Here is a 12,655-nt window from a genome sequence, read left to right on the forward strand (position 1 = left end):
TCGTTGTCTTATTAAATATTTAACAAAGTATTTTCTATTTCTGTGTTGTTGCTTGTAGGCTACGTGGAGTTGGTAACGTTGAACACACGTTAACCAAACCAGCTGCCACGAACTTTGTCAAACTTTGAGCGTGTGTTGGCGCACCATTTATCAGGCATTTATTTATATTAATTGAGTTTCCCTAGCTAGCATGCTCTTCACCTGTCAGTACAGCTTTACTTCTTTTCTTATGCATTGAAATTAATGACTCTGACGTTTGCGTCCTGACCAGATACACGCGGCACCCGCTAGAACAACTTGCAGGTGCACATCGCTTAGAGGTTTGAACTACAGGACAGGCGCAGCCACCGTGCTGCTGTTCTCCACGTTTTCATATCATAACAGACACTTGTCGTATTAAGATACGCAAATTTAGTCAGCCTTTGTTCAACATTGCCTGATTGTTAAAAGAGTGTTTAGCTACTTCATTAGCAACTAATCAAATGCGATTTAGGACAATGTGGCGTTTGCCCGACAACATTCAACCACTTTGAGTGCTGGCTATATATAAATGGCAAACTTCAACAAGTGTTTTAACAGTTCATCTATCGAGGTAGATACACGAAATTTAAAAATGTCCCAGTCTTCTTTACCGAGTAATTTGATTACAGCCGAGTTGCTGAGAAACGCGCTTTACGGTAAATGGTGTAACGTCGTTGGCGAGACGGTCACCCGGCAGACGAAACACAGTGCCAACGAAATCATCGAGAAAAAGAAAGGTAAACATATTTATTTTCATTTATTTACAGTTAAATATAGTTTATGTATACTGTCATAGCCATTATCAACATATTATGTGATAAAAAGTTGAAATTTAACTCTAAAAACACAATTTATAAACAGCGCGTTTTTCGGCATTTGTCGAAATTTCGACAAATTTCGACCTTTGTAATACGTCATTTCGCATGTGTCAGGCATACGACACCAACGGTCCAGGATAACACCATATCAAGTATATCTATCAAGTGTTTATTACATAACTACTATATTAAACGCTGCATTAGCTAAAATATCATAATAAATAACATTCAATTATGTAATATAATTTAATAATTACTTGATAAGGTTTCTTGTCGAGAATGTTTTTGACGAATAATACCGAATTAAACATAATATTATGAGTATATGCAACTGTTATTCGAAATGATAATCGTATGTATTTGCAAATAATGTTGGACACTCTAAAATAGATAATATGTAAACAATGGAGAAGCAAACAGTTAAACATGTGAAGCAGAACGGCATGATAAAGTACATACAACGCACGTGTGACGACCTCACAACTAATACATAGCAATAATAAACATAGGATAGCCGAAAACAGATGATTCTCGTAAACAGTGACAATTTAGGTACAGGGAATCCAGGTAGGCCCTACGTTTGACGTAAACGCAACTCAAACGGTGTGAACCCGGCGTAGAGAAACAATGCGTAACCAATCTCGTGCGTTATTGCGCAAAGTGTTATCACGCGAGTCTGAAGTGAACATTATTGTGTCTTCATTAGCACTCTAGGCCTACGATGTAGGCATACGTCAGTTGGCGGTACAATTCAGACAATATGTGAATGATTTAAAAGCAATTTTACGTTTGAACGTAGTTTATAGAGCTTATTTATCAACCATTGTTAGGCCTAATCATGTTAACAAATTTAAAGTAAGGTTATTAAATACGACTACAATCCCATAACATTCTTGTGAATTTATGGTTCTAAAATGTTACAAAAAGTAATGAAGAATGCCATAATATAGGCCTTATACGTAGGCCTATAATGAAGCATGTACGACGAAAATGCCATGTTAAATAGAAATATATACTCAATATTCTTCTATTATGCTATAGGCCTATTCAGAATTGAAATCATATTTTTTCTTTATTTTTTTTAAGACGGAGCCAAAACATGTACAGTAAAAAGCGCACTATAAGTAAATATTATAACCACGGAATAATATGAGATAATAAACAAAATAAATAATAATTACAGTAGTGCATAATGATGTAAATTTAAAATAATACATTGTTAAACATGTGACTTGGTATACGTACATTATCTAGGCTTTTATTTATGTACAATGAATGGACACAAAGCTGGTGAAATTACAAAAAAAATTTAAAAAAAAGTTCTTAGGCCTAATTCATGTGCACTTGCGGGGTAAAAAACGTACGTTATCAGAGTCAAAACCCGGCGTAAAGTACCAGCATTTATAACAGTATCACAATAACAGTATTCATTACAACGTTTTTATTCGCATTATGATATACTTTATTACTTTAATAATAGAAATTAAAAAAAAGTATTCAAACGTATCCAATATAATACTGCCAGCATCATATTTTGAATTTAGGATAATTAAACAAAAGCTGATCTATAAAAATAGTGAGGAGGTCATTGACCTCTGTGGACGATTACCATTATACCATCATCATCACCATCATCAACTGTAGACCTATTTATTTACGCGATTATTGATAATTAAAGATATAGTCCTATTGTCCCCTAAACAATTTTTTTTTTTCATATGTTTTTTACCTACTAGTTATTCACTGGATCGAAAAATAATTATTTACCTGAAAAAAAATGTAATTTAAAAAAAAATAATGTCTGTCAAACAGTGGTCTGATCTTTTTGGATCTGTTTTGACGGAACAATACATCTATAATACCATTATTGTGAGAATTCGTTGGCTTAAATCAAGTGGTTGTAATCATTAATAGGCCTAATGATTATTATTTATATTTTTTAATTGTTAATATTTATCAAAATTTATTATCATTAACATCATAAATTTAATCATCCAAACAGCATATTAATTATCACTAAATTATATATTCCCACGATCTTAAAGGTATAATGGTAATCTCCCGTATTTCACATTCTGTCAGATCATATGATATGGCCTTTCACATTGTATAAGTCTAAACATTTTAGGACCACACCATATTATTTACCCCATGACCTGACACACATAGGTCTAACTAGTATAGTTTAGTTGCCCAGACGCCGTACGTACGTACGTACCCCATTTTAATTGGATTAAACTGAAAAAAACTAGTCAGAAAAACCATTTATAAAACGTTATTTGTTGATTGAAAATAAATTAATTGGTTAATTACTAGAATATAAAGAAATTGGATCAATTTTCAAATTTGGTTTTATGTAACTTGACTGATTGATGCAGGGAGAAAATGTTATAGCTCCTTGATTGATGTATACAATGAAAAATGTAAACACAACAATTACACAAACTTTCTTTGAAACAAATCACAATGCAAAATGAGGACGGGTATGCATCAACGGGTCTTTTTTTTTATCACAGTTCTTACACCATTTTACCGTAGAAAACACGAAAATGATAGCCTGAGGCTAGCCCTAGTGAATGGCTTTTGAGCAGGAGGCTGCAGATCGACTTTCCGGGGGCTTTTGTAACTATTTGACCTCTCTTGTTTAAGACGTTATGTTCAAGCTTAAAGTAATTGTTAAGATCTATTAGTGAAACAATAGAAAATGGATACGGACAACTACTTAGTAGGATACTTAGTTACCGCTATTACACGACCGGTGTAGACTTTTTACTCTACTAAAATGACTTTTGATGATTTAATATTACAGTTACTTTTACCGCTTCAGGGTGATAATTTTTTCTTTTATGGCGAACAATACAATCAACGCTTTTAATGTTAGTATTGATGACCAAAAAGCGTTGTATTTTCGACAGGTTTTCTTCGATAAACACACCACAATGTAAAATCGTTTTCTATAGGTCCATCAATCAGAATCGCCACATTAACTTTACCGCTAAATAACAGTTAATTTTAATTTCCGCTCTCGCTGCTAATTTGATACGTGAACTTGACGTTGTTGCATCGCGACCCATATGCTCACGTATGTTGGCTCATTGAATGACATATGTGTATTTTTGTAACTTTTAATTAAAACATTATAGCTGCTAGGCCTACTCTTTTATCACTGAGCTGGCGTTCATATACTACACGCTTGTTTAATTTTATTTATTTGCTTACTATGCAATGAATATAAGTTACATAGTCATACCATAAATATGTTCATCATCGCGTACAATTAAGTGGATTTAGTCCATATAAACCTAAACAGGACGATCATTTAACCGAGAAATTGTATCAGAGATAATGAATATAGATTTGAACACAAATATTAACAAAATGCACACATGCCTAGTAAGTATATCTGCGGGCTTACAACTTTCCGATTAGTTTTGCTTTCACTATAGAATGGTAGGCTATTGGTTCAAACCAAAGCAAAACCACTTTTGCTACTGTGTACTGAAAAATCGTTTTGTTTGTTCGTTGTCGTATCCGTTATCGTTTCCGTTAAATGTAATAATATATTCATTTTTCCTCAAAAATACACAACATTTCAAAATATATAAAAACGACATAGTACGAGGGGCAGACAACAAGTTCCTAAGCCACTCATAGCCCATTTCTTTCGTTACTTTCAAGGATACAGTGCAGTTGTATATAGTTATTAATGTAATGTATTTACTTCACAGACTTGCCAGTACCGAACCAATTAAGTATCATGCCTAGCTCTCTACCGGGCTCCGATATCGGCATATTCTCAACAACATGGATAAAGGAAGGAACCGAAATGGGTCCATTCACGGGTAAGATAGTTTCCGCTGAAGACATGGACTTTATGACTGATAATCGCTATGCATGGGAGGTGTTTGACAGTGACGGTAACTTTGCTCACTATCTTGATGCGTCGGAGGAAACTTACGAGACCTGGATGTGTCACGTGAATTGTGCTCGTAACGAGAACGAACAGAACTTAGAGGTGTTCCAATTAGGAACAGAGATATATTACAGGGCTTTAAAGGTAAGTCGAAAACAGTTGCGTGTGGGGTCGAGGGGCAATCTAACAAACAGGACACTGCGCTTGCTTTGTAAAGATAGGAACTCGTAACAGTCATTTGATCTTATGTCTGGCTGCAACAAAATATAGACTGTACTATGTACTTTTGTGTTAAGATCGCATCGTGTTGCAGCCAGAGATAAACTCTTTGAGCTCATCATCCTGTTGTTAGATTTCCTTGCCATTACGAACTACATTTTCATATCTATTTTCTATATTAATAGACTAAAGCAATCTATTTTGATGGTCATATTTGTTAATATTGTTGTTTCTGGCTATAAACGAATATTATATTTTAAAGCTCCTCGTTAAAAAAAAGCATAGACCCGCCACTGTGTGTGGCACGAGTTAGCTACTACTCGTACAATACATGCTGAGAACCAATTTATCCGATGGTTAGGCTTAACAATAGACAGTAGTAAAACTGTACTTACACTTACATTAGGCAAGATATAACTTTTGTTTTGTCTGCTTGTCTTTATAGGCAATCCCTCCAAACCAAGAATTACTCGTCTATTACGGTAACTTTTACGAAACATTTCTCGGCATCCCGTTGTCACCGACATCAACCGATGAACACAAACAAATAAACGGTAAGTTTTAGTAATAATAATAAATCAATTTAAATAAGAAATAAGTGAATAATCATACATATCTGTCTTATATGGTTGTATTTGTTAATCATGCATTCAATATTTGAATAAAGTGCACTACATACATACATAAATAACAGATTACTTACCGAAACACAATGTTTTTACAGAAGACTTGAACGTAACAAAGATTCCCGCCTTGCCATCTTGTCGTCTGCACTGTGTCGTCTGTCACAGAGGCTTCAACTCACGTAGTAACCTCCGTTCGCATATGCGCATACACACGCTTGAAAAGCCGTTTGCGTGTAGATTTTGTGAGCGTCGGTTCAGCCAATCGTCGACGTTGAGGAACCACATTCGTTTACATACAGGTAAATATGTTAATTTCAATTAATGTGATTCATGTCACGTGTTTTCATTATCCACATTTGTTTATTATAATATTAGAGTAGCCAACGTTTCATTGCCATTCGTAATATGTTCGTATTTTGTTCGTATCTTATTTCTATCAATGAATGATCGTAATCGTTATTTTTGTGTGACGTCATGTTCGATACACAAAGCAAATCACGTGACACGTTATAAATTCTAAACAATTCTTACGTTTCAGGTGAGAAGCCATACAAATGCTTGGTCTGCGAAAGTGCCTATTCACAATTAGCTGGACTAAGGGCCCACCAGAAGAGCGCTCGTCACAGGCCATCAACAACTTCATCGACCTGCATCGCACAAACTCCGATGCAGACCTCGTTGACATGAGCGGCCTAAGCGATATCTGACCACAATAAATGCTGCATCGTAAATATTAATGTACAGAGAAAATAGAATAGCTGAGCCAAAGTAAATACAACTTGTTGACCATTAATGCTATAACATAAAATAACCACATTGTTGCTAATTTCTTTGACGGTGATCGAACAATTTTGTGTGCCGGTAAAGAGGGCGCTCTACAAAATTGGTAAAACTCAAACCAGTTGAATTGATTATTGTCCGAAATATTGTAAAAGTACTAGACAAAATTAGCCCAGAAAAGTAGCAATAACTAAGCACAAGTAATTAGTAAGTCTGTATATTAAATAAAATCTTCAGTTGTTTCCCCTGCCGTCACTTAATGTAAATGGCTTCAATCGGAAAAGGTCGATATGATTATGAAGGGAGGGGAAGGTTTTGGGATCATTTGGTCGATGCTGGAAAAGATTACACAAGCATTCTCTTTGAACGGAAATGAGTGTGTGTGGGAGGGGGAGGGGGGATCTGGGGTGGTCGGGCCGATAATATGTACATTATGCAAGTTGTTGTATATAGGCGTGCGTCTCTACGTGTCCGAAACACCAATCACAAGCGATGGATTATTCGAACCGTCGCTTGAAATTGGTGGGAATCATGGGAACCAAATTTAAAAAGTGACGCTGTCGCACATGAATATAATTGATTGTGTTTTTCAAATCTGTTTATTATTTGTGATTTTATAATTATGCTCCATGCTGTATGCTATGGTAATATTTCTATTATTGTATGCGCCGTTCAATACATTCCATTTGCAGTATTTTGTAAGATAAATAAATAATTGAATTTCACCTGTGCTTGTTATATTTGTCTATATCGTCACATTTTATCATTTTAATGCTTATACTAAACTTGTAAGGTTTTCATTATAACATGATTACATAGGATAAAAGTAATATCTTGATGATCCCATATATTTACGATTACGGTTGAAACAGAAACTAATTAAAAGACGATTTACTATAAAGCTTTAACATTAAAATTAATAATGACAACAAAACAAGCGGACCAACATTTCAAGAACAACTGACTTAAACTCTGTCTATCAAACTAGTGTGATGTGCCCAAATATGGTAGAGAAATGCCCAAATATGGTAGAGATATGACATCACCATGTCTATATAATATGGCCACATCACATTTTTTGTCACATAAAGTCACATTACCGACGGAACAAGGACCATGTTTAATTTGTATCTGCCTTGTCCACATTCTTTACCGCCTTTAGACGAACTTCAATTTCTTCGAGTAGTTTGGTAGCGGCTGCAACTAGTTCTGCTGCAGAATAGTACATGAAGCAAATGCGTATACAATTCTGATATCTACCAGGCACGGAGCACCTAAAATGGAAATAAGTTATCCCGTGTCTAGATGTAGCGCTATTTTTAAAAAGAATTAAGGCCCGAGACAAGTGCGTTAACCACCAAGCTACAGATGCACTATACACGTCGAGTAGGCCTAAATGATCTCAAAGTAACATTGAAAGTTAATTGAGTGGATTCTCGCTTGTATCTTTAGCACTTGCTTAAAAAAATCAACACTTACTTTACTCCGTGATGGAATGATATGTTGTGATTTTTCAAACAACACTCGTGTAACTCTGGGATGTCAACCGAACCTGGCAATTCTACCCACATGAAATAACCACCCTGCAATATTATTAATAAAATGAATAATCTACTCAATCTTGGCTGCTATCAATTGATCGCAATACAATGACGTAAGCGCGCCACAAGTAATAATTTGACCAATCACACTCGACGGATCTCACTTGCCTTGCGCGGGAAAACTCTTTCGCAATTGCGAAAGACAGCCTAATAATGTTTATCATTGTGAAAGAAATACGAAAAAGATATATTCAATAATTTCTATAAAAAAAGTTACCGTTGGTATGCTGAATTTTACGCCTTCTGGGCAGCGTTCACGAAAAACACCAAGGATAGCGTCAAGTTTCTCCTACAAACAAAAAATCAACAACAATTAGATATGGGCCTAACATGAACATATTCGAACATTTTCTGCACAAACAACTGATATTTACGAACTCAGATTTGAAGTATTTAGTCCTACTTGTTTCATCTAAAAAAGTAATTAAAGTGTTTTTATCGTCCCCAAGCTTAACTAGAAACTGAGAAAATTTGTAGTAGGGCTACATGTAGGCCATTGGACCCACTCGGTAACCAGCAGTGCAGTGTCGATCCCATTTAGGGGTGGTATAGTGTGGCGCGGCATGTGGTACTGGATAGCGTTGTGACGTGTGGTGTTTAGAAGGTGGACCCGTAATATACGTACCTTACCTCTGCTCCTAACCATTAGCAAATGATCGCTGAACAAATCTGTATTCAATGAACTTGCAACTATCCCGGATGTGTAATGGTTCAAAGAACCTCCGCCAAGTATACGTCCGCTAGAAAACACAAAGTTAAACCTGTGTTCACACTGAGCCAGGATTTTCAGTCGTAGCCGAAGAAGACGTTACGTCGTCTTTCGATCACACTATTTTCCAATAAATGTTCACGCCCATTAACAACAATAAAGATGCATTCACACTGTTTTCGTTTCACAGAACGAGACGGTGGCTTTTAGTTAAACAATGTATATATACAGGGATTGATTGTACGGCTCCGTTTAATAATAATAATAACTGGTACTTGATATAGCGCATTATGCTGAAAGCCTCAATGCGCTTTACAAAGACAGAAACATTTTGAAAATTAAAAATTCAAAAGGTAGGTTTTGAGGAGAGATTTGAAGTTTGTGTGTGAACTCCTATATTCTATATCACTATTGTTAGTATTATTAATTTGGAATTGTAAATGGCAATTAGGTTTGTGTGAACAAATTTAAATACAGAATATTCACTATACAAACAATTAGACCTTCATTCACACGTTGTAGGCCTACTTCAAATCATAATGTATTCCTAGGACATTAGCAATAACTGTGTTCTCCAAATATATAACAAAGACTGTTTCTTACTCCAATAGCAGTTGATTAATGACAACCTTTGGTGCTTCAAACCAACCAAGCCGAAGACCCGGTGCTAGTACTTTAGAAAAGGTACCATTTGATACAACGTTGCCGAAATAATCTTTGTCTGATTTCACGTCGTACTGAAAAAGTCTTGGTGGCGCTCTCTCGAATGCGTTTCCATTTTTCTCAAAGCAGAGTAAGTTGTAAACGTCATCGCAAATAACCAAAATGTTGTTGTCTCGGGCTAGTCTTATTAACGCCTTGCATTTTTCTGAAAGAAATCAATTTCGTAATACGTGGTTACTTTAAAGCTCGTTCCCACTAGTGTACGTAACGTAGGGTGTAAAACTTGGTTCCCACTAGCGACAACTTAACGCTTCACGATACGATAGATGACAAAATAGTCTAAATACAGGTATGACAGCATGCCTACCTTTAGAATAACATATTCCAGTAGGATTGTGGTATACGGTTATCAGGTACATGCACGCCCAGAACGGTCGTTGCTCAGTTGGCTGAAAATCTAGCGGCCTCTTCCCTTTCACCTCTTTCTCAAGCATATCAACTTCTATCCCGTCATCAACAACTGGAACTGTGAAACAATAGTGTGTGTCTCTTAAAAGGTGAAAATGATTGACAAACAGGAGTATTATTAGGAGACAGAGCAGTAGCACAGGGAGTATAAGTTAATTGGTCAGATGCTGTGCCTTTATGATTGGAGAGAGACGCAACACAAGAACGTAACGCAACGTAAGTTAAATGACCAATCACAAGCGATGGATTATTCGAACTGTCGCTTGTCATTGGTCAACACGCTTGCTTTGCGTTTACCTCCTTGCGTTGCGTCCTAGTGGGAACATTACGAAAAAAAAATCGAAGTAAATAAATCGAGTATACAGTACAATTACGTCAGCGAAACATCTGACCAATAGTATTGCGTTTTCTTCGAGTCATGATTATGCTCATTGCGTCATTCAAATAAAGCAACCATGATTTCAAATCCGATCCTTAGTTTTCAGGTCGACGTTGCATGTTATGTTTAGGCTACTTACTGGGTACAATCGTAAGTCCATAACCTCTCACGATCTGACTAACCCGGAAGAAAGTAGGATCTTCAACAAAGATGACGTCACCGGCATTGAAGAAGATACTCACTAGAATAGACAGGCCAATCGTAGCGCCACAGGTAGTAAATATGGATTCACTGAAATTATAGAAAACACATCATCGTCAGTGATGTGAAGCGCGCGTACTTTAATATCAATATTTGTACACGCGCGTATTGTATTTTCACGTATAATGTGTCCACGTAACAATTTGCTTCACGATTATTGGGTAAATAACTAAGCATGAATTGATATTGTCCAACAATGGTTTACTGTTTGGTCGGAACGGTATTTATACCTGCTGTCACTGTGTGGGAAGATTTGCCTTAATTATAGATGAACTCTCTAAATAAAAAGTGTTGTTAAATCTTTCCCATTTTGAATCATTAAGGTAACTTACGGGTCTACGCTGTCCTGATACTGAATTGAGAGGAATTTGGCAATATTTGTCCGGTAGTCTGGATCTCCTAAATGACTGCCATACTGCAACAAGTCAGCATCTCCAGATATTTCTTGTTGCTGTTGAATGGAAAGTAGATGTTACTTGTGGTATGGTTGGGCTTGAGCAAGTGTTGGTCTTCACAAGAAAAGTTCTAGGGCGCCATCACATTGGCCCAATCTAACAACAGTACATTGAGTTCGCCTTGCAAAGATAAGAACTCGTAAAAGTCCTTTGATCTTATGTCTGGCTGCGACAAATACCAACAGTAGGCCTACTGTACTTATTAATGGTCGTGGAACACGCAGCCATAGTTAAACCCTTTAATCTCTGGTTGTTAGATTATTAGTCTTTTGTATGTTTGTTCCCACCAGACGGCGTTTCGTTATTTGTGTGTTCAACTTAAGTACTATACTATGAAACACCATGTTTGCCAAATATTACCAATATTAAATAAAACCTAGCCATAAGCAAGTTCAACACAGAGCACACCCAATTATAATTATCGGGATCAATAGTATCTCTTAATAATCTTACTAATCTAATTTCTGTAGACTTCCTCATGAGCTTTGCTGCAGATCGGAGGATATCGACTGAAGGTCCGCCCATGTCTAACGAATATCTTCCCTCGCCAATTGCCGAAATCTCATAATATTTGTGTTTGTAATAGCCGTAATCCTCGTCCTTTATGCGGAATTTGGTAGCCATCTTCTTTGAGGAAGGTTATATCAGAGAGTTCAGTACTGTAAGATAAAATACTCATTTACCCCAGTGGACCGTTCGTTTCGTCTAAGTATGACCTGTACCCGACGTATTATTTCTAATGTAGGCAAACTGCCAAGGATAATGATAAATTCATCATTCCCTGTGTCCTTCTGAAAGATGGCAAACCTGTTCACAGGAAGAACTATAAATACAGTTGCCGACATAAACGGGTCTTAGTCACTCAGTCGGAAGTATTCCTTGCCTTCTGACTGGATCTGATCAGGACCCTGGGATCGGCAGGCGGGCCACGAAGCTACATCTTAAATTCGATGCACATATCTGCCAATGTGGTATACAGTAGTACATAATATAACGACGCAAAACTTTTCATAGGCCTAGGATAGTTGGAAAATAATATAACTGGGCGTCTCATAATATTCTAAGCTTCAATCATCAGAATTACAGATTGGATGCCGAATATTTGTTAAGCTTAGATTATTATGCATTTCTTATACTTACTCATGGTTATAAACTAATATTTTCGGTAGAATGCAATCGTGCCAAAAAGGCTTAATGCGCGTCATAGAAAGTAATTGTCTGCATAAAATAACGGGTAAAAAATCTCTCGACGTGTTATCATATTATAGACATAATCTACATTGTTATCTTAATAGTTTTACAATGACCTATACGCTAGCCCTGGATGGAGTATTGTATTTCACGATTATCCTATTGGTGTCGCTAACTTCAATTCGAGGATTCAGGTTAGGCCTACTTAGTACTATTATTTTTAGGAATGAAATTAAATAGGCTTACAATTAATGTATTCATAAATTTTAAGACAAGCCTACAATGAAATGTCTGGTTTGATACCATTTACAAATTATTAAGGTAGTGGCCTTACAACAATGTCACTGCAACGCCTTTCCTTCTTAATTCTTTCTTTCTTTTATTTACCCACAAATATAAAGTATAAACATAATAAATAAATATATAAAACATAAATAAATCATAATATATCAAAGGAAGGGCTAAAAATAGTCAGAACTAATCAAGTTTAGCCCCTATATTGATAAATAAATAACCTTACCTCACACGTTAAAAACATACACGAAATATAG

General features: G+C 36.1%; 2 protein-coding genes across 4 annotated transcripts; one reads left to right on the top strand and one right to left on the bottom strand.

Moving 5' to 3' along the window:
* Nucleotides 1-613: 613 nt before the first annotated feature.
* On the top strand, nucleotides 614-7,103 carry LOC144838109 (PR domain zinc finger protein 12-like). Its single transcript, XM_078693467.1, has 5 exons — nucleotides 614-758; nucleotides 4,568-4,896; nucleotides 5,417-5,525; nucleotides 5,696-5,896; nucleotides 6,136-7,103. The coding sequence occupies exons 1-5, from the start codon at nucleotides 614-616 to the stop codon at nucleotides 6,282-6,284; spliced, it is 933 nt and encodes a 310-aa protein (XP_078549593.1). The 3' UTR covers nucleotides 6,285-7,103.
* Nucleotides 7,104-7,375: 272 nt separating this feature from the next.
* On the bottom strand, nucleotides 7,376-12,639 carry LOC144838804 (2-aminoadipate transaminase-like). 3 transcript variants are annotated; one of them, XM_078694298.1, is made up of 10 exons: nucleotides 12,625-12,639; nucleotides 11,367-11,572; nucleotides 10,791-10,909; nucleotides 10,337-10,488; nucleotides 9,718-9,876; nucleotides 9,291-9,555; nucleotides 8,604-8,718; nucleotides 8,196-8,267; nucleotides 7,857-7,960; nucleotides 7,376-7,651 (listed from the first exon to the last, which is right to left on the bottom strand). In XM_078694298.1, the coding sequence occupies exons 2-10, from the start codon at nucleotides 11,535-11,537 to the stop codon at nucleotides 7,498-7,500; spliced, it is 1,311 nt and encodes a 436-aa protein (XP_078550424.1). In that variant the 5' UTR covers nucleotides 11,538-11,572; nucleotides 12,625-12,639; the 3' UTR covers nucleotides 7,376-7,497. The 3 variants fall into 3 exon arrangements, with proteins under 3 accessions (XP_078550424.1, XP_078550423.1, XP_078550422.1); XM_078694297.1 differs by lacking the exon at nucleotides 12,625-12,639 and adding an exon at nucleotides 12,054-12,085; XM_078694296.1 differs by lacking the exon at nucleotides 12,625-12,639 and having other exon boundaries at nucleotides 11,367-11,582.
* Between the last annotated feature and the right edge of the window lie 16 nt (nucleotides 12,640-12,655).

Source organism: Antedon bifida, chromosome 3 (assembly GCF_963402885.1).
Source record: "Antedon bifida chromosome 3, ecAntBifi1.1, whole genome shotgun sequence".
NCBI lineage: Eukaryota > Metazoa > Echinodermata > Crinoidea > Comatulida > Antedonidae > Antedon > Antedon bifida.

Bases quoted from the DNA above. Each gene is read 5' to 3' on its own strand.
- LOC144838109 (XM_078693467.1), top strand. From the start codon at position 614: ATGTCCCAGTCTTCTTTACCGAGTAATTTGATTACAGCCGAGTTGCTG. The intron at 4,897-5,416 runs GTAAGTCGAAAA...TTGTCTTTATAG, and splicing joins TATATTACAGGGCTTTAAAG to GCAATCCCTCCAAACCAAGA. The intron at 5,897-6,135 runs GTAAATATGTTA...CTTACGTTTCAG, and splicing joins CCACATTCGTTTACATACAG to GTGAGAAGCCATACAAATGC.
- LOC144838804 (XM_078694298.1), bottom strand. From the start codon at position 11,537: ATGGCTACCAAATTCCGCATAAAGGACGAGGATTACGGCTATTACAAA. The intron at 8,719-9,290 runs GTAAGAAACAGT...TGTGTTTTCTAG, and splicing joins ATTAATCAACTGCTATTGGA to CGGACGTATACTTGGCGGAG. The intron at 7,961-8,195 runs GTAACTTTTTTT...ATAATATTGCAG, and splicing joins TAAAATTCAGCATACCAACG to GGTGGTTATTTCATGTGGGT.